This window comes from Conger conger, chromosome 12 (genome assembly GCF_963514075.1).
Source record: "Conger conger chromosome 12, fConCon1.1, whole genome shotgun sequence".
Taxonomy (NCBI): Eukaryota; Metazoa; Chordata; class Actinopteri; order Anguilliformes; family Congridae; genus Conger; species Conger conger.
Window position 1 is genome coordinate 5,589,934 of NC_083771.1, and position 25,178 is coordinate 5,615,111.

Consider the following 25,178-nt stretch of genomic DNA (forward strand, 5'->3'; position numbering starts at 1 on the left):
TTGGTGTAACCTGTAAAAACCTGGTGAAACTTGAGTAAAAATGGGATGCGTCTCTACATACTTGGCACAATACAAAATCAAGCAAGATGCTGGTGTAGTTGTTACAACAGACTGTTATTTTCTGTCAAGGTACGCAGGACTGTCAAAGCTGATCCTACCCAAAAAAAAAAAAACACCACTGATAACTCCAATATTTTTGTATCAGGAAGAAACAACTACATGAGCATGACAAATATTGGAGTGCCTGTCAATAAGAATAAAATATTGCAAGAAAATAAGATTAGTTATTTTGTAACGAAAAAGCTCAAGACAACATTTCAATTAGCCAGTAGATGGCACTGTGCTTATCCTGTACAACTCTTAAAAACAGATTCAGCAGGACTCACTCTAAGACTCACGCAAGGTACATGTTTCAAAATGATTATTCATTCAATGAAATGAAGAACTTTGTACCATCCAAACAGGGACTTTTCCCCTTCGGGTTTTCTTTAGGGAACTCCCAGAGAGACATCGGGGGACAAAGCAATTCGGCTCCAGAGCATGTCAGAGTAGGTGAACCCGTACTTTTTTCATTGCCAGTGAGTCTGAATAAACTCGACGACGTGTCTGACAGCAGAAGACATCCTCTATTGTGCATGGAAAATAAATACTTTTGAGCCGTGTTAAGAGTAACTCAGGCAGGTGGCGACGGCACCACCCCCTCCCCACCTCGCATCTGGGTGTGCGGTTTCAGCCTAGTCAAAATAAGCCCACGCCGGCATTCGCGCACGCGACCAGGCTTCCGTGTTTACGGTCTTTACTGTAAGTAATGTATAAACAGCACAGTACTAGCGTCTTTTCTAAACAAATCTCCGATTATATTCCGCTAAACAATGTTTGGAACAGGTCCACTGACAGACAGACCGGTTATTCATAAATGTGTTTATTGATATACATTTTATTTATTTATTATTAAACGTTGGTTTTGTGGCAGTGTCATCAAGCGAGGATATTGTCACTAACAGGCAGCGTGAAAGCAGGTTGAGAGAGAGATGGCGGACGTCTTTAGAGTGGAGGTGAAGCATAAAACTGATACACAGGTGTGGGGTGCAATACTGTATATACACCCCTCTGTTTGGGTCCAGATTTAAAGACCAGGACCAGCTGGCCCGCTTGCGTCTCTGATCCTATCTCACTAAAAGCACCCTCTTTAAAGATAAGCCATTCAAATATTTACAGTAAAAATGGATGCCTACTTATCATTGCTCCCCATCTCAATTGTTCAGCTATGGATACACAGTGGTAGGCTTTCTGTGGGTGTCACATCCGGCTAAGGCAGAAGGGTAGTTTTCAGTCTGTGAGTGAATCTGACTGCACCACTTACCCCGGCCAGATGCCCTTTTGGAAAAAGTACTATTTCACAGTGCCAGCCAGGGAAGTTCCGGCTAACAGAGTGTTCTCTGGCTCTTGCATTAGCAAGCCCTTTGGTCAGCTGGACATCAGCAGTCCTTAGAAAAATAGCTATTTGAACTGTGTAAAATAGTTGCATTTGATATACTTTGACAAAAATATGCTAATAGCACATAGTCTACTGTATACAACTAAATTGAGGAGAGCTTTTGAGTGAATGTGCTCATTTTGCACAGTTTAATTGATTTCCAACAAGACATTTTCAAGCATGATGTTAAGTTAATGTGCCAGATGGCAAACTGAAAATTTTCTATTAGAATCGGAATAAAGTAATGCAACCACAGCAGTTTCAGTGAACCTCACAAGAGATGCTCTGATAACTACAACATGGGCCTGCATAATATCTCTCTGCAGCACCTTGCCATTTCAACACACTTACTTAGTATTAGCCTATTCATCATATTTATAATATGAGGTTATCATCATGGCATATAGTCTAACTGTACGTCGAATGATACAGTACTGAATCCCCATGGGGCAGGGGAAATTGCCTGCAATGTCTCAGGGATATTACTGCGTTAACATTAGGCTGCCTAGAGTTGTCACGAATGGCTGCCATCAGAAATAACAACAGTTGCTCCAGATCAACTCCAGATTACCTCTCCCGTTACATTGTGGGAAAACGAGCAATATAGCTGACCATGCATTTTGGAGGACAACTGTGTAAAAGTGCAAATTCCAAATTGACGTAGGGTGTGTTAGTGACAAGATGATGCAGAAATCCAGGGCCACTAAAGGTCCAATGACAACACTTTGAATTCAGCAAAGAACAACTTCATTATAGAGGTCAATGACATGACGTGATGTGTTACTTTGATGTCTGAAACATTTATGATATAAATATATTTTAAAAATGTCATTAAAAAAAAAATATGTAAGCAATACTATTCCTCATGAGTTCAATTATATGAAAACCAATTCAGAGAATTATCAATGTAAGGAACTATTACACTTCAAATTGGCAAAATGTCATACAGGATAACGGTACCAACAGCACCAAAATGCTGAATGCAAAATGCACTTTTTTTTTTCTTTTTTTTTTCTTTTTTTTAACAAAAAACTTACATCTCTCCCTTGGGCATAATAAATGGGTCTTTCTGTCAACATATGACAATTAAAAAATGATCAAGTTCAATTGATTTTTAGGCTTCAAAGCACTAGGCTTTGCCCCAGCACTGGAATTTCATCTAATGTCATTCTGGATAACAGACAATCTGGGGCAAATGTAAGAAAAAATTTAATCTGTGATCTTATCAAAGTCATCATGCTCACTGGAACACAATGTCGCAAAATCCTGATTCTGGAAAGCGTCTAAAAAGCAAAATGTTCATTCCATGCAAATTTGTTTATTTTATATGAAATTACATATTTAACAGTTGAAGGTAAAGGTCATAGTTTTATATTGGCAGCCCAAACAATTGGCGGATTACAGTTCAAACTCATTTATTGTCATACCGGATGACAATTACGTCGTACTGGATAGTGTTTATTTTGTGTTACCCCACAGTGTCATTTGCTATGCGGAATGACATATTTATTTATTTTATTGCTTTAAGGAATATAATGTACATTGTCATTGTGCATTACAATGTAATTAACATATTGTAAGCTTTTTAAATGTTTTCAAGGAACATTTGATCTGAATGCATGTCCATGAGTAGCGTAAGAGAATCCACCACATCTATGTGTTCTTTGTAAGTATAATTATTATACTATTATTTGCCTTCAGGAATTAATGATGTTTTACATGTTTTAAGTACAGTTTTCACATTTTAAGGGACATGCTAGATACCCCTGTCCTGCAATGAGGACCCGCAAGAATTCTGACCCATCAGCTAGGAAGGAGTTTCTTGCAAACAACAGATCAAGGAATTAATATATGGTAAATGGTAAATGGTTGGAATTTATACAGCGCCTTTATCCAAAGCGCTGTACAATTGATGCTTCTCATTCACCCATTCATACACACCGCCATGCAAGGCGCCGACCAGCTCGTCAGGAGCATTTGGGGCATAGGTGTCTTGCTCAGGGACACTTCGACACAGCCCGGGCGGGGGATCGAACTGGCAACACTCCGACTGCCAGACGACTGCTCTTACTGCCTGAGCCATGTCGCGCCTCTATATATGAATATATATAATATGAAGTAAGAAGTGAAGTGCAGTTAATTTAAAAGAAAATCAGAGTATAACAACACCCCTTTATCATACTGTAAATCATACTATTTTTGCCAGACTAATCAGTAGGCCGTTATTTATAATGACTCATGGTTGCATTGGCTATCCAATGGTTCTGCTAAGTAACAAGTGCAGTTGAAAAGAAAACCTTATTTTATCATACTAAAGTTTTTTGGGGGTTTTTAAGTAACTATCATACTACAGAGATCTATTATTGTGAGACAAATCAGTAGGTCATTATTTATAAAAAATATCCTGCTGGGTGCAGTCAGGCTGGATAATAGATTATTTGTAGTCAAAATGCATAATTTAAATTCATTCAGTTGATAACAGAACAACAGTGTGGTGTCATATTCTCGAAAGCATTTCCAGAGATTTTCCAGATTGGATCACTTCTCAGCATTTTCTCACCACAAGTTTTGTGTAAGAGACTTGACCTGTCATCTCCAGCAAGTGCAATTTTTATAAGAGAAATAGCACTACATACTTGAAATTTCACCTTGAATATTTACTAGGTATTGGTTGGTAATAAAGCAAAAAATATATAAATATTTAGAAAATTAATCTAGGTTACCCCATATGACATTTCTGACTGATGACCCTGTTTGTTACCGTGTTCACGGTTTGAGCATCAGTTGTTCTTACCAACATAAATCTGACGTTCATGTTGTGGTCTTACTGCAAATGGTTAAAAAGCATGTCACTGACATCATCCCTACCAAACCTCACTATTTGTGAAGAGTACATACAGTCAGGTCCATAAATATTGGGACATCGACACAATTATCATCTTTTTGGGTCTATACACCACCACAATGGATTTGAAATGAAACAAACAAGATATGCTTTAACTGCAGGCTTTCAGCTTTAATTTGAGGGTATTTACATCCAAATCAGGTGAACGGTGTAGGAATTACAACAGTTTCTATATGTGCCTCCCACTTTATAAGGGACCAAAAGTAATGGGACAATTGGCTGCTCAGCTGTTCCATGGCCAGGTGTTTGTTATTCCCTCAGTATCTCATTTACAAGGAGCAGATAAAAGGTCTAGAGTTAATTTCAAGTGTGCTATTTGCATTTGGAATCTGTTGCTGTCAACTCTCAATATGAGATCCAAAGAGCTGTCACTATCAGTGAAGCAAGCCATCATTAGGCTGAAAAATCAAAACAAACCCATCAGAGAGATAGCAAAAAATCAACTGTTTGGAACATTCTTAAAAAGAAAGAACGCACCGAGCTCAGCAACACCAAAAGACCCGGAAGACCACGGAAAACAACTGTGGGGGATGACAGAAGAATTATTTCCCTGGTGAAGAAAAACCCCTTCACAACAGTTGGCCAGATCAAGAACACTCTCCAGGAGGTAGGTGTGTGTGTGTCAAAGTCAACAATCAAGAGAAGACTTCACCAGAGTGAATACAGAGGGTTCACCACAAGATGTAAACCATTGGTGAGCCTCAAAAACAGGAAGACCAGATTAGCCAAACAACATCTAAAAAAGCCTTTACAGTTCTGGAACAACATCCTATGGACAGATGAGACAAAGATCAACTTGTACCAGAATGATGGGAAGAGAAGAGTATGGAGAAGGAAAGGAACTGCTCATGATCCAAAACATACCACCTCATCAGTGAAGCATGGTGGTGGTAGTGTCATGGTGTGTGCATGTATGGCTGTCAATGGAACTGGTTCCCTTGTATTTATTGATGGTGTGACTGCTGACAAAAGCAGCAGGATGAATTCTGAAGTGTTTCGGGCAATATTATCTGCTCATATACAGCCAAATTCTTCAGAACTCATTGGACGGCGCTTCACAGTGCAGATGGACAATGACCCGAAGCATACTGCGAAAGCAACCAAAGAGTTTTTTAAGGCAAAGAAGTGGAATGTTATGCAATGGCCAAGTCAATCACCTGACCTGAATCCGATTGAACATACATTTCACTTGCTGAAGACAAAACTGAAGGGAAAATGCCCCAAGAACAAGCAGGAACTGAAGACAGTTGCATTAGAGGCCTGGCAGAGCATCACCAGGGATGAAACCCAGCGTCTGGTGATGTCTATGCATTCCAGACTTCAGGCTGTAATTGACTGCAAAGGATTTGCAACCAAGTATTAAAAAGTGAAAGTTTGATTTATGATTGTTAGTTTGTCCCATTACTTTTGGTCCCTTGAAAAGTGGGAGGCACATATACGAACTGTTGTAATTCCTACACCGTTCACCTGATTTGGATGTAAATACCCTCAAATTAAAGCTGAAAGTCTGCAGTTAAAGCACATTTTGTTCGTTTCATTTCAAATCCATTGTGGTGGTGTATAGAGCCAAAAAGATGAGAATTGTGTCGATGTCCCAATATTTATGGACCTGACTATAAATATAGCATTTATAATTCCTGGAATTTATATAGTGCTTTTCCCACCAGCAGGCAGCCCATAGAGCTTTACAGTGATGAGGGGGAAACTTGCCTCAAGCAGCGCTAATAGTGCCCACCTGGGTGATGCACGGCAGCCATTTCAGCTGAGGTGGATGGAGAGAACAATTTTTAGGCAATTAAAAGGGGGGTGATCAGGTGGCAAGTTGAGAGAGCCAGGTTGGGAATTTAGCCAGGACACGGGAGAACCCCTGTTCTCTTTAATGTCCACAGGTTTAAAGTCTATTTAAAGACGTTTATACACTGAATATCATTAGTATTAATCAATATCAAATCTGTCTCAATTATCACAGCATTACAAAAATCTCTATCTCTCTTTGAACACACTTCCAACAACTCACATATCCAAATCCAAAACTGTCTGAGAGCTCAGTTGAAATGAAAACAAACAGTGGGAACTGGTGGGCAAACTGATAGATAGATAGCTAGGAGCAGGGCATACTGAAATCATGCATGCTAACGTTAGATACCATGGAGCAAGCCTTTCGGGGCAAGTATTCAGCCAATTTAGTCACTTTACACAACTAATAATGAGCCTATGTATTTAGTAGCATACATAGGACCCAGGAACCAGGCAAGCTAAATAAGAACTGCATAAGAACCATTTACAGCAAGCAAGGTCGATGAGGAGTAACACGTGAAATGTCGCGGGTTATGAATACAAGACAGATTGGACATACCAGCCTTTCGAAGTTACGGGTGATCACAGATATATATATAAGTTAAATAAATATTCAATATGCGTAAATACATTTGTTAAAAAAAATACTTACGGAAATAATATAGCTACCACAAACTGAATCAAAGCATGACCGTCTACCTCTCGAGCAAGTTTTGCGTCTACGTCATCATAACGCGATAAAATGGCTGGAAACGTCATTAATAGCGCAGATGACGATATGTGGAGAATGTCACTCTACGGTGACTTTGTTTCTGTTTTGTAGTTTGTGAGCCATAAGCTACATACGAAGCTAGCTACCTAGCAACATTTCGTGAAGATTTCCCCCTGAATTTCAAATTTGCTGAAATATTAATCTTAAATAGTGAACGGAAGAACTGTGGAGTAATTCTTTATCATAGACGGGCGACTCTTCAGAAGACGGTGAGTGTTAAGCGGTCTTTTAAAAGCAGTAATATAACATTAGCTAGACTGGCTACTTTGCTTCAATGGATTGTCCGTTTAATGTTAGCTACTGTGCTAGGTAGCTACACTAGCGTTCTGGCTAATATTCTCTATTTCGATGTCACTTAGCCAAGCTAATATTATAATGTTCTTCTCCAGTATTCAGCTCTATACTGGCTCACGAAGCACAGTTCTGTGGGAACAAGAGATCGATGTATCTAGCTGTCTAGTTAGGGTTGTTAAAGTCCACTTTGTACTACCGAGCAATAATGAGCTTTTTTTTGGTAGCTAACTTAGTTCACTTGTGGTGTTGCTAGCTAGCTGTTGGACTTGCTAATTCTGGTAACTGCTGAGTAGGGAGACCGATTTCTTTGTTACATAACTTAACGTTATAGTGTAGCTAGTCTAACTAGCTAGCCATTCTCTTTGTAGTTTGATGATTGTACACACTGTTAAAGTGTAACGTTAGATTGCTTGCTACCCCAGGTGTTATGTGTCTGTAATTATATGTAGCTAGGTGTGTATTAACAAATACTCCTCTTTTGCCGTTGCCGTTGGTAAAGTACACTAAAGTAAAAAAAGGCAAAGGTGCCATTTTAAAAAGGCACCTTTCAGTGCCTGGGCAGCATAAAATCGCCAGATTTACGTGGTTGTTTCCATTGCGATTTACTACTAATGGGAATACGGTCATAATCTCAATGCAATATTCAATATGGAAATTATATTTCGACCTTCATGTTATAATTTGGTATTCGGCGGATCCCACTGGCTCCGCCGTAATTTAGGACGCGAGGGGCGTAGTAGGCTAGTATTAACTGTATGAGTGTCCGTTTCATATTTGTACCTACGTTTGTGGGTCTCTCAGAAATCTATCGTTATTAAATTATCTTAAATTATTATTATATAACGTTTTCCACTCATAAACATTGTGTGATTAACTTGGAGGTGCTTAGGTGTACCTTGCTCCTGAGAAAAGTAATCTAGGGTGGATTTTCTATGTATGAAATGTATTAAATTATGCTGAATGTCTTAAATTATTTTTTGTAAATGCATGAATTTACAAAATCCAAACCCTTCATAGTTTCATTTTTACCTCCTGTTAGTTATGAGACTGCTTTTTTTTTTTTTTTTTTTTTTTTTTTTTTTTTTTTTTTCCTCCTCTGTCTCTTAAATGAAGGCTCTCCCGTTCTGATACACTCCAGAAGTCCATGCAGTCAGCAGCGGAAACATTGGAGAATGCCTCCATCCTATCGGAAAGCTCGTCGCAAGAGGGACACCGACTGTGGATTGGCAACATTGATCCCAAAATCACAGAGTGAGTTACTTTCATCGCTGGGAGGTTTTTGCTGAACTCCCCCCCCTGCCCCCACCCCGCATTATTAATTTAACTGGAGTATAAGCATACGTCTGAGGTGTGTGGTAGAACCATTTCACTGAGGGCCCTGGTTGTTTCATGCCCACCAGGAGTGTTTACTCTATCAACCTGTTGCTGCCATTAAACAGGGAGGGAAAAAAACACCACACTCTGAGGTTACCTCGTGGACACCTGGAAAATGTAAGGGCTGCCTGGACCGGTGTCTAGACAGGCGTTTCCTTCTCCCCTCTCCTCTTGTTTTCTTTAAATAACCTGGTATAGTAAAAACAACAGGAATGCCTACGGGGCTGGTGATTGGTAAGATTAATTAGTTCACATGTTGGGAGTGTTTGTTGTAGCAGGCCCGCTTCAGATCTCACTGAAGGCAACACGCAGTTGAAGTCCTGGTTCACGGGGTCAGTGTTGTCCTGCAGGCACTGTTCAGAATGCACTCAGGGCAGCCAGAAAAAGGGGTTAATTGAGAGCGGTGGTTTGGTTCTGAAGTGAAATGTCTTAATGTCTGTGCTGTATTTCACATAGGTTCTTTGTCTGGAAGATTAATGGTGGTTCAAGAGATGGTGAATAGGGAGGTGGCACTTATTGCTGGGATATGTATTGGGAGTGATTGATTTGTAACCTCAAAGGATAGGTACAGAGCAGCTCTATGGGTCACCAGGTGGGCACCCCCCGAAAAATATCGCGCACTCTGATCTGCAGCTTGGGAACCCAAAATGTGATTTTGCTGATCCTTTCTGTAGGCCCACTAAAACCTAGAACTCACTTCTCTCAGTGATTCAAATGGCTTGGTCATGTCTTTGTGAGCCCTGCACTGCAAGGCACTAATGAGTCCTGCTTAATGATCCTGGGCTTTTGTGCTCCTTTCTTGGTCACTAGGGAACCAGCACTCTTCAAGTATTGCAGTGTTTTTTGACACATTTGAATGATTACAGCAACTGAGCTCAATTTCCTTTTTTTCTCAATAGTGTAAGACTGGCGGAAATGCAACAGCGAAACAGGAAGAGGCCTTGGTGGCCAATCTGTAGAATTAATCAGCTGGCAGACGATAATTTTCTCCTTCATCACCTCTAAATTGTCCACTAGAGTAAGCCTTTTTTCTCTCATGTAGACCTCTCCGTTACCTAACCCTTAGAAAACAGAGGAAAAGGGTTATTTCTTGGTGCAGAGAGCTGTGTTTAGCTCCGAGTACAGGTGTTCTGTGGCTGTGTACAACCAGTCAACTCCACAAGAGCAGAGTGAAAAATATTACCCAAATACCGTAGGATTTTTCCTAGTTCATATCATAGTCGTACAGGGTATTTTCTCTCCTTCAGTTGTGAATCAGTGGGGAGAAAATACCCCCTACCACTGTGATACTCGTTGGGCAAAATCCTACTTTGAGATCTGAACTTACAGTATGTGGGTAATATATTTCTTTCTCCTCTTCTCTTTCGTTCTACTACCCACCTCTTGTTTCCTGTGAGACGAAAACATACCCGCCTTTAAAGTAATCAGTTAAAGTGATTAGTCTCTTTTCCTTTAAACTCATTGTGCAAAATGTCTGCCAGTGACTGCCGGAAGCAGGGGTAGAGCGAGTGGAATCTCTTTCAAGCCCTCTCACGAATCGCGTCTCTTTGCATGGCCCCTCATTTGAATGTCTGCGTTGTGTGCAGGTGTTCTCACCAGCAGTTTAACATGTGCTTAAGTGCTTGAGAGGTCCCTGCAGATATTAGCACGCATCACTTGTTACACAAGTGTGACGGAGACGTGTTGCAGAGCAAATATTTAAACAACAACATTCCCCCCCCAACCCAATTCTGGCCGGCTTTCCACTGGCTATGCCATCACACACAATGCCCCACCCATTGCGTTTACACAGTGTGCAGTAGACGCAGTGAGGCACTGACACGTTGACCCATTGGTGTTCCACAGGGGCCCATTTTGGGGCAGTGATGGTTTTAGCATATGCCGTAGGTTGTTTGTATTACGACAAGGCCGCAGCGACGCATTGTCCAGTTGGCCGGGTGGTGAGCGGGAAAGGGGGGGGGGAGGGTGCCCAGCGGAAGGCCAGAGGAACAGGAAAGAGGAAAGTACTGGGGAATTCTGGGAAGCTGAATTGGGAAATGTGAGTGCAGCGTTCTCGTGGCCTTGTTTGTGAAACAGCTCGGGCCGCTGCCTTGGCTGCAGTTTGTGCGGGAGCCGCCTACATCTTTGTTACCGTAAGCCAGCATGATGCATCCTATTGATGTCACCCTCACCTTTATCCTCCCGTTATCCCTCAGTGCTGCTCCCATGGTTCCTTATGGGGGGTGGGGGTGGAGTTAATGAGCTGTATAAGTGAAAAGTGCAACAGAGTTTTACTGATATGATGAACTTCATTTTCATATGTAAAACCATTGATATTTTGGAGGCGAAAAAAAAAAACAACTGGGTTGGTTAAATGGCTGAAGCTCTCAACAGCGATTCACTCCACGGAATCAGATCCTCACTGCGCCTATCCCGACCGTGGAAGAGGGCCTCGTGGTGTGCTGCATAATTGGCCATAATAACCTCATAACTCCCCGGCTCATTGTGCGGCTCAATGCTCAATCAGGTGGCTGCTGCCTGCCCTCAGAATAAAGCAGGGCTGGTTGGCTCCACATCATACAAAGGAAGCGTTTACCGCTCCGCACGCTCTGAAATCAGTGTGCGTCAGTGAGATGAGCCCCAAGTTAGAACCGCATTCCAATCAGGGAAGAATAAAATGGAGATTAAAAAGTAGTGAGTATGATGAAGTAGCGTCTCTGGGTTTTGGGCTGTTGCGCTGCTGTATCTTTGTGTACGCGGTATTGCGGGACCTCAGCGGCGACTGGATGAGCAGATTATATCAGGGTGGCGTACGCGCGGGGTAGCCTTGAGGCCACCGCGGGAGGTTAAGCAGGGCTGCTGTCTGCACCTTGGCACACGGCTTCCTTGGCTCGAGCTCCGCGCTTTCACAGAACACCCTCGAGTCAAGAGGCCACTCCTCCACACCATTTCTCCAGCTATCTTAATGGGCCCCTTGAGAGGCACATTGTGGTCTGTTTAAAGGCAGAAGTGGATTCTGTACATCAGCCACTATCAATTCCTCAATCTGCGCCATTACAGGAAGAGCTTCCATTCTCGGGCGGGAGGGGTGGAGTCTGGGAAAGTGAGAAATGCTCCTTGGAGAAAGCCCCAGGGAGGCGAGGGGAAGGCATTAATACAGCCTCCAGGACCCCCCGTTCATACCTTTCCAGGATTAAAAATAGCCCCGGCCAAAACAATAAGGCAATCCCAACGACCTCTCCGACACTTACACAAGCCTATTCCCAGCCTGCCCCCCGATTGTCACTCAGGAAAAATAACAAATTCCCCGGATTATTGTCATTGATAGGTCCCTGCTGTTGTGTCACTCCAAGGTCACGTAATACAGCCATTATTTTGTTCAATGGACAGTCTTGGCGCAAAGGGATATTTATATTATAGATCTAATTTGTCTGTTTATGTTTACTTAATGTCTTATTGCTCTATTAAACAGAGCAGTCGATCAATGAGTATGATCACATTTCCAGATTAGCATAGTCACCCTTGACCTTTATATGAGTATTTTCCACTTTATCTCTGGTAATAAATTGGTGCATTTGCTGTGTATTCATTTAATGAACAGCTTGACTGTGCTATTGAACTGGTGGTCAGGTCTTACCACAGGCCTGTTTGCTGCATTCTCCTGACTATACTACACAATAAAAAAAACGACCATGGCAGCAGCTGAAGTATGGAGTGTACCATGCTCTCCTGTGTGCAGTGTGGTAATGTCCAGGTTCTGCTCACCTTGTTCTCTGGCAGAAGAGCCATAAAGCCCTCCGGTGTAATATGCACCAACACGTGGGCTCTGGTTTTCTGCGTGATCCTCTTGGCCTTATAGCCAGGCGTGTTTCTTCCATTCATTGGCCAGCCCTGTAATTTGCGAATGCTTTTCATATATTGTTGTCCCTCTGGCCAGCGTGAAAGTTCTAGCAAATTCTAACAAAAGCTGGCTTTTACTGGCTCTCTTAACACCAATCCGTCATTAGCGTTGATGTGAGCAGGGTCAGAGCTCAGTGTTGTGCAAGGCTCCTCATGTGCTGCGTTTCGCAGCAGCGGTATTTAGGGTTGAGTAACGTTGTGTCACCTCCAACACAAGGGCCGTTTCCACTCCTGAGAGTCTCCGATACTGTCGGGGGGGGGGGGGGGGGGGGAGTAAACGGCAATAGCGCGCGTCGTCACGGCGATTCCAGAACATACGCGGCCATACACAGTCATAGGACACGTCTCACAGGGGAGCACTTCCATAGCGGAGTGTTTAGAATATTTCATTGGCAGTGAATGGTGGCTTCCACGGTGACGGCGGTTGGCAGAAGGGGCGGGGGCATGTTTCAATTCCCACGATTCTCATTGGCCGGCGAATGCTGCAGCGGCTCTAATGCAGTTCGCAGTTGTAAATGTTTTTCTTGAATTAAGCTCTGGTGGGAATTCAAACTTCCTCCTCTTTATTTTCTCATTGTCCTCTCGCTGTATCCTCCTTATTGTGTTATTAAAAGATTTATTACCGCTCAAAGGTGTAAAAACCCTGTCATTCCAATTAGGGTTTGACACATGGCGCGAGGAGCCCTGCTCCGTGTTATTTCATATCTCATCGCGTTGTGAGTGCATAGCACTTCTCTGTTTCGCATAACCGTTTATTTGAGAAGGATCAGAGTGTCGTCAGCAGTGAAATTTTGCGGCAGCATATCTGTGGATTGAGATTGAGAAGTCCTGCGTGTCTTTCCTCGCAGGTACCACCTGGTGAAGCTCCTGGAGAGGTTTGGCAAGGTGAAGCAGTTCGACTTCCTCTTCCACAAGTCCGGCCCCCTGGAGGGCCAACCCAGGGGGTACTGTTTTGTCAACTTCCAGACTAAAGAGGTAGGCTTCTACTTCTGACCTTTGACAATAAAGAGTTTTTAATGCATCGTGTACGTCCTTGTCTTTCTAGTACGTTCTTTGTTGCTGAATGTTTGGGGTTTTTTTTGGCCTGAATATTCTTTTGTTCTGAATATTATGGATATGCTAACTGTGATGCACAGCAGAATCACAGTTACTCTGTGAGCAACAGACTATGAAGATCTTTCATTTTAAGAGCTGCCAGACTAAACAAATGTGTTTCTATCCAGTATTTATATTTGGTCTAAACAGGCGCAGTGTTTCAAGCGGCTTCATACAGAAAGTAACGTTTCCGCTCCATCTTTAAAAGTCTGGCAAGTAATTAGATTAGCATGCTGGCTTTTGTTCCAACAAATTCCCAGTTAATTGGTCCAATTTTCTTCTGTGCATTTCCAACAGTACATTGCACTGAAAATTGTGTTTTACTGTAAGGCAAAAGTATAATCTCCGGATGTGGTACTTCGAAAAATATTCAGAATAATCGGGAAAATTGAAGTAATAAAATAGAAGTGAAAAAACCGGCATGCACACAGCCAGCCAGAAATTGATTTCTGGAATCCCATGGATAGGGAACCTTTGTCATATTAATCTGAGACTGCAGTCTCATGCAGAATAACATGGTTCTCAGGTTTTAGCATCCTGTTTTCTGGGAGCTGTGACTAGGCGCATGAGAGAGAATATGGTCTCTGAATCACGTTACTCAGTCTACATCCCTCATGTTGGATCAAACTGCCGGCAGAATGTTCCATGTTCCTGATGTAGAAATATCAGGGACACCACTGAACTGTATCTAAAGAAACTGCTGTCTCCTTGGTGGACAGTCCCCTTCTGAAAGTGTTATCTCCAGGGGAAGTTCAGGGTGGTAGTCGGCGGGGAATTCTCTGCTCTCTGCCCCACTACGTACAGGCCTCCAGAGGCTGTGTGGCTTAGCTGCTGGGCTGGAGAGTGAGGTGGAGCCGCTGGTTCAGCATCCCTCAGTGCAAAGCACTAGCCTCAGAGGAGGTTTGGGCTTCTAATTGTTATTGGGCATTCCTCATTGATAGAAAAACTAAAAAAATGTGAATGAATTCATTTTCTTAGAATTGACTGTATGCTGGTGATTGATGATGACTGTATGCTGGTGATTGATGATGAGGATGGTGATGATGCTGATGGCGACACTTTCCTGCAGGAGGCAGAGCGAGCGATCCAGTGCTTGAATGGGAAGCTGGCCTTGTCGAAGAAGCTTGTGGTTCGCTGGGCTCATGCCCAGGTGAAGGTAAATATCCCACAGTGTGTGTGCTGTCCAGGGCACTGCCTGTCCCACAGTGTGTGTGCTGTCCAGGGCACTGCCTGTCCCACAGTGTGTGTGCTGTCCAGGGCACTGCCTGTCCCACAGTGTGTGTGCTGTCCAGGGCACTGCCTGTCCCACAGTGTGTGTGCTGTCCAGGGCACTGCCTGTCCCACAGTGTGTGTGCTGTCCACTGCCTGTCCCACAGTGTGTGTGCTGTCCACTGCCTGTCCCACAGTGTGTGTGCTGTCCAGGGCACTGCCTGTCCCACAGTGTGTGTGCTGTCTACTGCCTGTCCCACAGTGTGTGTGCTGTCCAGGGCACTGCCTGTCCCACAGTGTGTGTGCTGTCCAGGGCACAGCCTGTCCCACAGTGTGTGTGCTGTCCAGGGCACAGCCTGTCCCACAGTGTGTGTGCTGTCCAGGGCACAGCCTGTCCCACAGTGTGTGTGCTGTCCAGGGCACAGCCTGTCCCACAGTGTGTGTGCTGTCCAGGGCACTGCCTGTCCCACTGTGTGTGTGCTGTCCAGGGCACTGCCTGTCCCACAGTGTGTGTGCTGTCCAGGGCACTGCCTGTCCCACAGTGTGTGTGCTGTCCAGGGCACTGCCGGCTCCTCTCCCAAACAGTTCAAATGGCACATCAGTATATTCTAAGTGAGGGTGTAACCTCAGTATAGTGTGTGGGAGTGAATGTATATAACTATAGAAATAGTGTCATTGGTGATTGTCATTGGTGTAAAACATCAGTAAGGATTGTTAGTGAGGATGTGAAACTTCAGTACAGTGCATGAGTAGCCGTGTACAGCTCATAAACTCAGTGTTACTAGGTTGTAAAACTTCAGTGGGGATTGTGAGTACAGTGCGTGAGTAGCCGTGTATAGATCATAAACTCAGTGTTACTAGGTTGTAAAACTTCAGTGGGGATTGTGAGTACAGTGCGTGAGTAGCCGTGTACAGCTCATAAACTCAGTGTTACTAGGTTGTAAAACTTCAGTGGGGATTGTGAGTACAGTGTGGTAGTAGCCGTGTACAGCTCATAAACTCAGTGTTACTAGGTTGTAAAACTTCAGTGGGGATTGTGAGTACAGTGCGTGAGTAGCCGTGTACAGCTCATAAACTCAGTGTTACTAGGTTGTAAAACTTCAGTGGGGATTGTGAGTACAGTGCGTGAGTAGCCGTGTACAGCTCATAAACTCAGTGTTACTAGGTTGTAAAACTTCAGTGGGGATTGTGAGTACAGTGTGGTAGTAGCCGTGTACAGCTCATAAACTCAGTGTTACTAGGTTGTAAAACTTCAGTGGGGATTGTGAGTACAGTGCGTGAGTAGCTGTGTATAGCTCATAAACTCAGTGTTACTAGGTTGTAAAACTTCAGTGGGGATTGTGAGTACAGTGCGTGAGTAGCCGTGTACAGCTCATAAACTGGGTGTTACTGAGAGTGTGCAGCTCGTGAGTGCAGGGTGTGAGTAGCCGTGTACAGCTCATAAACTGGGTGTTACTGAGAGTGTGCAGCTCGTGAGTGCAGGGTGTGAGTAGCCGTGTACAGCTCATAAACTGGGTGTTACTAGGTTGTAAAACCTCAGTGGGGATTGTGCGTACAGGGCGTGAGTAGCCGTGTACAGCTCATAAACTGGGTGTTACTGAGAGTGTGCAGCTCGTGAGTGCGGGGTGTGAGTAGCCGTGTACAGCTCATAAACTGGGTGTTACTGAGAGTGTGCAGCTTGTGAGTGCGGGGTGTGAGTAGCCGTGTACAGCTCATAAACTGGGTGTTACTGAGAGTGTGCAGCTCGTGAGTGCGGGGTGTGAGTAGCCGTGTACAGCTCATAAACTGGGTGTTACTGAGAGTGTGCAGCTCGTGAGTGCGGGGTGTGAGTAGCCGTGTACAGCTCATAAACTGGGTGTTACTGAGAGTGTGCAGCTCGTGAGTGCGGGGTGTGAGTAGCCGTGTACAGCTCATAAACTGGGTGTTACTGAGAGTGTGCAGCTCGTGAGTGCAGGGTGTGAGTAGCCGTGTACAGCTCATAAACTGGGTGTTACTGAGTGTGCAGCTCGTGAGTGCGGGGTGTGAGTAGCCGTGTACAGCTCATAAACTGGGTGTTACTGAGAGTGTGCAGCTCGTGAGTGCGGGGTGTGAGTAGCCGTGTACAGCTCATAAACTGGGTGTTACTGAGAGTGTGCAGCTCGTGAGTGCGGGGTGTGAGTAGCCGTGTACAGCTCATAAACTGGGTGTTACTGAGAGTGTGCAGCTCGTGAGTGCGGGGTGTGAGTAGCCGTGTACAGCTCATAAACTGGGTGTTACTGAGAGTGTGCAGCTCGTGAGTGCGGGGTGTGAGTAGCCGTGTACAGCTCATAAACTGGGTGTTACTGAGAGTGTGCAGCTCGTGAGTGCGGGGTGTGAGTAGCCGTGTACAGCTCATAAACTGGGTGTTACTGAGAGTGTGCAGCTCGTGAGTGCGGGGCGTGAGTAGCCGTGTACAGCTCATAAACTGGGTGTTACTGAGAGTGTGCAGCTCGTGAGTGCAGGGTGTGAGTAGCCGTGTACAGCTCATAAACTGGGTGTTACTGAGAGTGTGCAGCTCGTGAGTGCGGGGTGTGAGTAGCCGTGTACAGCTCATAAACTGGGTGTTACTGAGAGTGTGCAGCTCGTGAGTGCGGGGTGTGAGTAGCCGTGTACAGCTCATAAACTGGGTGTTACTGAGAGTGTGCAGCTCGTGAGTGCAGGGTGTGAGTAGCCGTGTACAGCTCATAAACTGGGTGTTACTGAGAGTGTGCAGCTCGTGAGTGCGGGGTGTGAGTAGCCGTGTACAGCTCATAAACTGGGTGTTACTGAGTGTGCAGCTCGTGAGTGCAGGGTGTGAGTAGCCGTGTACAGCTCATAAACTGGGTGTTACTGAGAGTGTGCAGCTCGTGAGTGCGGGGTGTGAGTAGCCGTGTACAGCTCATAAACTGGGTGTTACTGAGAGTGTGCAGCTCGTGAGTGCGGGGTGTGAGTAGCCGTGTACAGCTCATAAACTGGGTGTTACTGAGAGTGTGCAGCTCGTGAGTGCGGGGTGTGATTGGAGTAAGTGAGAACGGTCAGGACAGTAGCGAGCGGCTCTAAGAATAGGCAGCGGCCGTGCAGAGTGAGGAAATCCTGTATGGGCCAGAATACCGCCCCACTGAGAGGAACGGGACTCCAGACTCGGGTCAAGGTTAACAGCGCACACTTGTTGACAACAACAGGCAGCAGCCATTCCTGGTTCCAGGCCTCATGGTTAAAACCACATTTCCTAACATGTCTGAGTGGTAAATAACATCTGCATGTCTGCATGTCTGAACGGGTAGTTTTGAGAATATTATCTGCGTACCTCCTTATTCCTGGCTCTGGGGGTTTGTGCTCTTGGTCCAGTGCGTCTGTGTAAAGTGGGGAAGCTCTGAAATGTCAGCATTGGTTGGCTTTAAGACACCCCCCGCATTTAAGATCTCATCCATACTCCAGCCTCTGTGGTGAAGGTTTTCAGTCTCACTGTGTACTGCTGGAGGCTGTTCTTCCGTTTTGTCTGCACCGCCATCTTAACCGTCTTCTAGTGTTTCCCTTTGGGAGTGAAGTAGCTCATTTGCGTAGTCAATCTCCAAACATTGCTGGCAATTCCCCTGCATTCCACAGTGTGATCTTCCAGCCGACTCTGACCTGTGTGATCTCATCTTTACTGATAAACAAGGCTGAGCCCAGGAGTAATGTTACACAGAATCATATGTTTTAATATTTCAGGCAGCTCAACCCACAAACATGCTTTCCCAATTAATTCTGCTGCTGGCAATGGGAAGTGAGGGACTTGGTGTGTTTAAGAGCGTCATTTTTTGGAATGTTTTCATAATCTCGATGCTGTGTGTGTGTGTGTGTGTGTGTGTGTGTGTGTGTGTGTGTGTGTGTGTGTGTGTGTGTGTGTGTGTGTGTGTGTGTGTGTGTGTGTGTGTGTGTGCGTGCACACGTGCACGCATGCATGTGTGTGTACGCGTGCGTGTGCGTGCGTGCGTGCGTGCGTGTGCGTGCGTGCGTGTGTGCCTGTGTGTGTGCGTGCGTGCGTGCGTGCGTGCGTGCGTGCGTGCGTGCGTGTGTGTGTGTGAGAGTTCAGGCAGAGCACAGGCCAGCTGAGTTTGTGCTGCTGCAGAAAGGTGTGTGTGTGTGTATGTCTGTGTGTGTGTGTGCGTGCGTGCGTGCGTGCGTGTGCGTGCGTGTGTCTGTGTGTCTGTGTCTGTCTGTCTGTCTGTCTGTCTGTCTGTCTGTCTGTCTGTCTGTGTGTGTGTCGGTGTGCGCCTGTGTGTGTGTGTGTGTGTGTGTGTGTGTGTGTGTGTGTGTGTGTGTGTGTAAGAATGGGTGTGAGTTTAGGCTGAGTTTGTGCTGCTGCACAAAGTTATGCATGAAACAGCCAGGAGCAGTTTTGCACACTGCTGCTGAAAAGCAGAAGGACATTGTGCCAGAAACAACAGTTCCCAGGCAAGCTGACAGGAGAGGATGCATGAAAGGGGTCTGAGAGGGGATTACAGAGACTCCGTCCGGGACCGGAGCTGACCCTTTACAATGTTCAACTTCTAAGTTCATCAAATTGTCACACATTTGATTCTGGTTTTCCTGGCAAATCAGTGTTTACGTATAATGTCACGAGCAATAACATGCACGGTATGCGACCATTAAACTTTCAGAAAAAAGGAGCCTTTTTTTTTTCTTTTTTTCTTTTTTTCTATATCAAGGAATAAATATTTATTTATGTTGTTTTACGAGATAAGTCAACTTTAGGTGTGGAAATTGGCTATGGAGGCGTGGATAATAGGTGAAAAATGGACACGTTTCCTGCCGTCCCGCACTGTTACTGCAGTGAGTGGTCTTTCTGTGGAACAGCAGTGCTGTGTGAATGTTGTGCCGTCGTGCTTCTCCCGTATGACTGAATCTGGGAGGGGAATTGGCCTGGTGCAGCAGAGCCGTGGTCTCTTTTCCAACAAAGTGACCGTAAGATGAATGGACAAAGCCCTACATCTGCAGCCGTGAGGAATGGGCTCCGATAACACTCCCCATAACGCTCTCCCCATCTCAACCCCGTAGCCCTTTCCTCAACCCTGCTCTCAACTTTCCTCCTCGTCTTCCTCTTGCCTGTGTTTATTTGTATCTTCTTGTTTAAATTGTGTTTCTGTAGAAGTTTGACGGGTGCAGAACTGACAAAGCCATGCCAGCCAGCCTGGAGCCCTCGTCCAGTGCGGACGACATGCCTACGTCCCTCAGGTCTGTGATGCGGTCTAACAGCCAGCTCTTTTCCTCTGCCAACCGAGATTTAACGTAACAAAACGAGAGGGCAGGCCCTGATCCCTGATCCTCCTTTATCTGCGCTGCAGAACAATGGCGTGTAGTGTTGTTATTTTCTGTGGGAGAGCAGAGAGTTGCTGAGAAGCGGGTGGCAGGTCGGGGATGAGATCAGACGCTGGAAGATGAAAGCGTTGCACGTCTAACTCGAGTGGCTTTTTATTCTCCCCCCCCCCCCCCTCCCCGCATGCAGCGTGAACGCGAAGATCCGCGCCATCGAGGCCAAACTGCAGATGATGGAGGAGAACCCTGACGAGGAGTACTCCGGCCCCTCCATGTACCTCTACAACAAGCCCCCGGAGAAGAAGCGCCAGGCCCCCTACAGCAAGTTCGGCCGCAAGTTCAAGCGATGACGCCCGTACCCCCCCACCCCGTCCCCGTAGTGCGACTGCCACCTTCCGCAGTCACAGTGAAGAACCGCGTCTCCCACAAGGCCTCCTGCGTTTGGAGCCACGGGACCGGCACGTGACGAGCTTACGCTGAAAAGCGCTTTCCGTTCCGTTGGCAGATTGTAATATATGGGGTGTGTGAGAGAGAGGGGGGTCGGACCTCCTCGGTGTCGGGCTCTAGATCCCAGAGCTGTCCGGCAGTCATCGTGCCACCTTGGGCTCTGATGCCGGCACGATGTTCGCTTTTTAACCGTGAGATTTTTTGCTTTTTTATTTGTTACCCGTGTCCTTTGTAGACCGATTTTTATTTTTAGGATGGTTTTTGTATTCCAGTTTTGTACCACTTTAGCCAGAATGTTTTAATAGGTATGTCTTGCTATTCTCGGACATCTTTCCCGTTGCCCCTGTGACACTGCTCTTTTGGTCTAATTCGTGTTTATCAGCGTTTGTGCACATTGCTTTTTTTCCCTGATAGTGCTGTAATGTCTGGAGTGTGTGGTATATTCTCTGTGCTTTCCTGGACTGTTATGCCCACTCTGTGAATACAGTGACCGTGACAGTGACTGCAGTGGACGTGTCCTGTGCTGGTCCGTAGTGAAACGGAAGAAACGGCATCCTCATCCACGGTGTTGGATTATGCACGGCAAAAGGAGGAAATCAGGGTGACTCACGGTTCTTTTGAGACCCAGAGTTTTAAAATATATTTTTCTTGATATCCCAGAGTTTCAGTCTGTAATGGGTAAGCATCATTAACCAGGGTGATTAGATTTGCATTATGAAAGTAAACATTCTGTTTGCCCAATGCACATCTCACACGTTTCATACACTTGTCACGTTTCATTTCCTTTTGGTCAGTGGTCGTCAGTCCGTGTCAGTGTGCCGCAGTAGGCCAGACTTGGTTAGCAGTTTCTGTGTGATGTGTGTGTGTCCTGCTTCAAACTGAATATACAATACCCCTTGTCTGCCCACATGTGGTCATGATATTACCAAACTCTCACTCCATGACACTCCATGACGCTGTTCAACTACCAGTTTGAGGACGCAGGGGAAATGTGCAGCCTGAACGCTTGTAATTGGAAAACACTTACGGTTGTCTGGATATTAGTGGTCAATGAAACCACTAATATCCAGAGAAGCAATCATCGTTCAATCCGAATGTGATTGCGGCGGTCAACTCGACAGTGAAAACCTCCATATAATTTTGCCTTTTGAGTTCTTTGGCGTTTCGTGTGGGTGTTTGACGGCTCTGTTCACCGTTTCAAGGCTGTAGTAAGTACCAAGTAATCATATTACATTGTTTTGCGAGGGCGCTAACGACCATGTGTATTATAGTTTAAGGTGCTCTAGCTAATTTTCAACAATTGCAGTCATTCAATAAATCACATTGATTGGAAAGGGTACCACAGTTCAATATATGACCCACAGTGTCCATGCCTAAACACACACTCAGTGAGCACTTTATTAGGTATTTATTTGGACTTTTTGGTCTTGCCTGCTGCTGTAGCCTCTCCACTGAGAGGTTTTAGGCGTAGTGTGTTCAGAGATGCTCTTCTGCCTACCACTGTTGTAATGTGTGGTTATTTGAGTTACTGTCACCTTCCTGTCAGTTTTGACCAGTCTGGCCCTTCTCTTTCTCATTAACGACGCATTTTTGCCTGTAGAACTGCTGCTCACTGGATGGTTTTAGTTTTTCACATCATTCTCTGCAAACTAGAGCCTGTTGTGTGTGAAAATCCCAGGAGGTCAACAGTTTCTGAGATACTCAAACCACCCTGTCTGGCACTAACGATCATTCCATCGTCATCGTCACTTAGATCACATTTCTTCCCTGTTCATGACATTTAGTCTGAAATACAGCCGAACCTCTTGACCATGTCTGCATGCTTTTATGTATTTATTTGTTGCCACATGATTGGCTGATTAAATATTTGCATTAACAAGCTGGTGTACAGGTCTACCTAATAAAGTGGTCGCTGAGTGTATATAATATGCTTATCCGTACTCATAACTGGCATTTGTTGCTCTGACATATTTGCTGGGTTCATACACGAGGATTAATCGGGGTTTCCTGTTGTGCACAGTAGCATGTGTAAGAGTTCAATGGCTCATTGAGAGTCAGGTACACTTCTGTCACATACCACATTTTTTAAATCTAATTGTAAGTTTAGACATACAGGCTTTTTCACAGATATATTCATTGGAATCCCAAATTGATGCAAAAGAATATTGTAAATAATAAATGGCACTCTGAAAAAGCTATCTCCGTGTTTTCATTTTGTGAATATTGTTTTATGTCCCGTTCTGTTAGTTTTTAGTTGTGTCACTGTCCTTCTTGAACTGGTTCAAAAATAATGGATCTGGAGGCACACATTATCCATGCATGAACGTATTGACGAAAATTGAAAGATGATAACAGCTTTATGGCCTTTGAAAATGTATTCTTTAATAGTTTGTTAGATTTCTATATTGGGAGATATGCATGAGTCAGAGCTGAAGTAAGATTGATGTTTTATTTCTGCTGCACAATAACTGGACAGCAAGTAGGCATGCGATGTTCTGAAGCACTTCCTGTACTGAGATCCACGTAATCCATGTCATCATTATTATGGAGTCTCAGAGCCCAAAATTCCCCTCATTTTCATAAGCATGACCTCTAGGCCCAACCTTAATGAGATTGTTTATTTTCTTTCTGATAGAAATTCACTTTCTTATATCATGAATGCAAATATTTATTTTTTTCATTCTAATATAACTTGTAGAATTGGCTATTTTTTAAAATCCTTGTAACTCACACCATGGGATTCCTTGACGTGGGCCCCGACACATCCCTGTGGGTCAGCCATTTTCCCTGCCTCCATGCCTCTGACGTCCCGATGGTATGCAATCCTTCTGTCCGCATTTCTCACTAAACTGTTCTTTTAATAGTGCGGTTATAATCTGCATTTTAACAGGGGCCCTTTTGCAAACACGTTCTGATGACTTGTCGCATTATCTAATCTGATTATGCATATTGAGTTCTTGGCTGCTTGCAGTAAGTATTTGGCAAGGATAAGATATAAATTGTCTTTGGGCAATTTATTTGTCTTGTGATCCATTCAACATTCAAAAGCTGTTGTAACCATAATTACTCTGGGATTCAAGACTGCTTGTTTCCTTGTGTGAAGATCAAAATCAATTTCTATTTAAGAATATCAGTCTATCAATATCAATTCCTATGTTAGAATATATCAGTCAGTTCCCATGTAACCTTGGATAAAGAATGTGTGTACTGTGTATTTGTAATAGTAGCAGTAGCAGTAGAGTTGTCGGTTTGTCTTGCTTCTGTAATAATGTACAACAATAACATTCTTATCTTTCATTGCAGTTCATCTGCTTGTAACAGATTTCACTGGAGTGAACAGATTTCACATTGAGTTACAATGCCTACTTTTGACCAGCTCAATTACGGCCATGGTGACTACTCACGATGAAGAATATAACTACAACTATATGCTCTACTCTATATGTCAATAGAGCTTAGTCCCTACTTTGTATATTTTTTATGTTATGCAATACACCTCCTATATTCTAACTTCTTGGATAATCTACAGCAGCACTACTGAACTCCACGTCCTGCGGGCAGCAGTGTCTGCAGGTACTCGCTCCGACCGTACGCTACACCACCTGATTTCACTCATTATTTTACCTGCTTGGTTCAGATTATAAGATAATTAGTGAAATCAGGTGGTGTAGCGCACGGTTGAAGCTAATGCCAGTAGACCCTGCGGCCCGCAGGAGGTGGAGTTGAGTAGCGCTGCTCTACAGTATAATATATCTATGAGATAGTTTACATAATACAGTGTTTAGATTACATTACATTACAAGATAATAGATAATAGATAATAATGATACTAATAATACTAATTGTTATTATTATTATTTTAATAATTAGAATAATTGTAATACTAGTTGAATTGTATTTATGCAAATAGGGGGGTAGATGTCTGTGGAATACCCTTAAATACAGTGTGTTTTATGAGAAATGAACAGATATGAATAAATTGGTTCATTCATCATCCTTGTACACAATATTTTACATTAACAATAATTCACCAGATGTTTAGACAGTCTGAGCATACAGTTTCAATTTATTAAAATGTACAATGTAATAATTTAGCAAATGTTTTTAGCCAAAATACTTCCAAAGGTGCCTGGATGGATCTGGGATTCATACTGTTGCAGCTGTTGGATTTAAGTAAAAATATAAATCAGATAAACTAGACAGAGCCACTATCATTTGAATGGAAAGATAAATATATACAGCAATATTTGTACATATGTAAAATTCCTCTACTATTTCACTATGGAATCTTGTTTACATTAGGCTGAACTTTTGTTTTCCATACATTGACGCCTGCTGTTTCTCGACAGTGGCATAACGTATATCAATATGACACGCCCCTTCTCATGGTTACACCAATTACATTATTAGACCAACTATGACATCATTTGGAGCCTGTGTGATGCTTGTAGCAAATTAAATCAGTGTTAACATGCACTTATTTCTGTGCTCGGAGAGGGGTATGTGTAATCTATGGCAGACTGTATGCAGTCTGAAATGCTCCAGGTTGTAACTGGAAAGATTTAAGACATGATTCTCTTACAGTGCCCCTCAGTCTGTGCTGTGCTGTACTGTAACGAGATGCTAATGCAACC

General features: G+C 44.1%; 2 protein-coding genes across 2 annotated transcripts in view; one reads left to right on the top strand and one right to left on the bottom strand.

The window, feature by feature from the left end:
• Positions 1-6,982, bottom strand: part of mrrf (mitochondrial ribosome recycling factor) — a 23,524-nt gene extending 16,542 nt beyond the window's left edge. Inside the window, exon 1 of the mRNA XM_061262750.1 lies at positions 6,832-6,982. The gene's annotated coding sequence lies outside the window, so the exon portion shown is untranslated. The remainder of the gene's footprint in view (positions 1-6,831) is intronic.
• On the top strand, positions 6,958-22,742 carry rbm18 (RNA binding motif protein 18). Its single transcript, XM_061262751.1, has 6 exons — positions 6,958-7,160; positions 8,359-8,496; positions 13,347-13,473; positions 14,663-14,749; positions 19,931-20,016; positions 20,288-22,742. The coding sequence occupies exons 2-6, from the start codon at positions 8,390-8,392 to the stop codon at positions 20,445-20,447; spliced, it is 567 nt and encodes a 188-aa protein (XP_061118735.1). The 5' UTR covers positions 6,958-7,160; positions 8,359-8,389; the 3' UTR covers positions 20,448-22,742.
• Positions 22,743-25,178: the final 2,436 nt, after the last annotated feature.

Bases quoted from the DNA above. Each gene is read 5' to 3' on its own strand.
- rbm18 (XM_061262751.1), top strand. From the start codon at position 8,390: ATGCAGTCAGCAGCGGAAACATTGGAGAATGCCTCCATCCTATCGGAA. The intron at 8,497-13,346 runs GTGAGTTACTTT...CTTTCCTCGCAG, and splicing joins ATTGATCCCAAAATCACAGA to GTACCACCTGGTGAAGCTCC. The intron at 20,017-20,287 runs GTCTGTGATGCG...CCCCGCATGCAG, and splicing joins GACATGCCTACGTCCCTCAG to CGTGAACGCGAAGATCCGCG.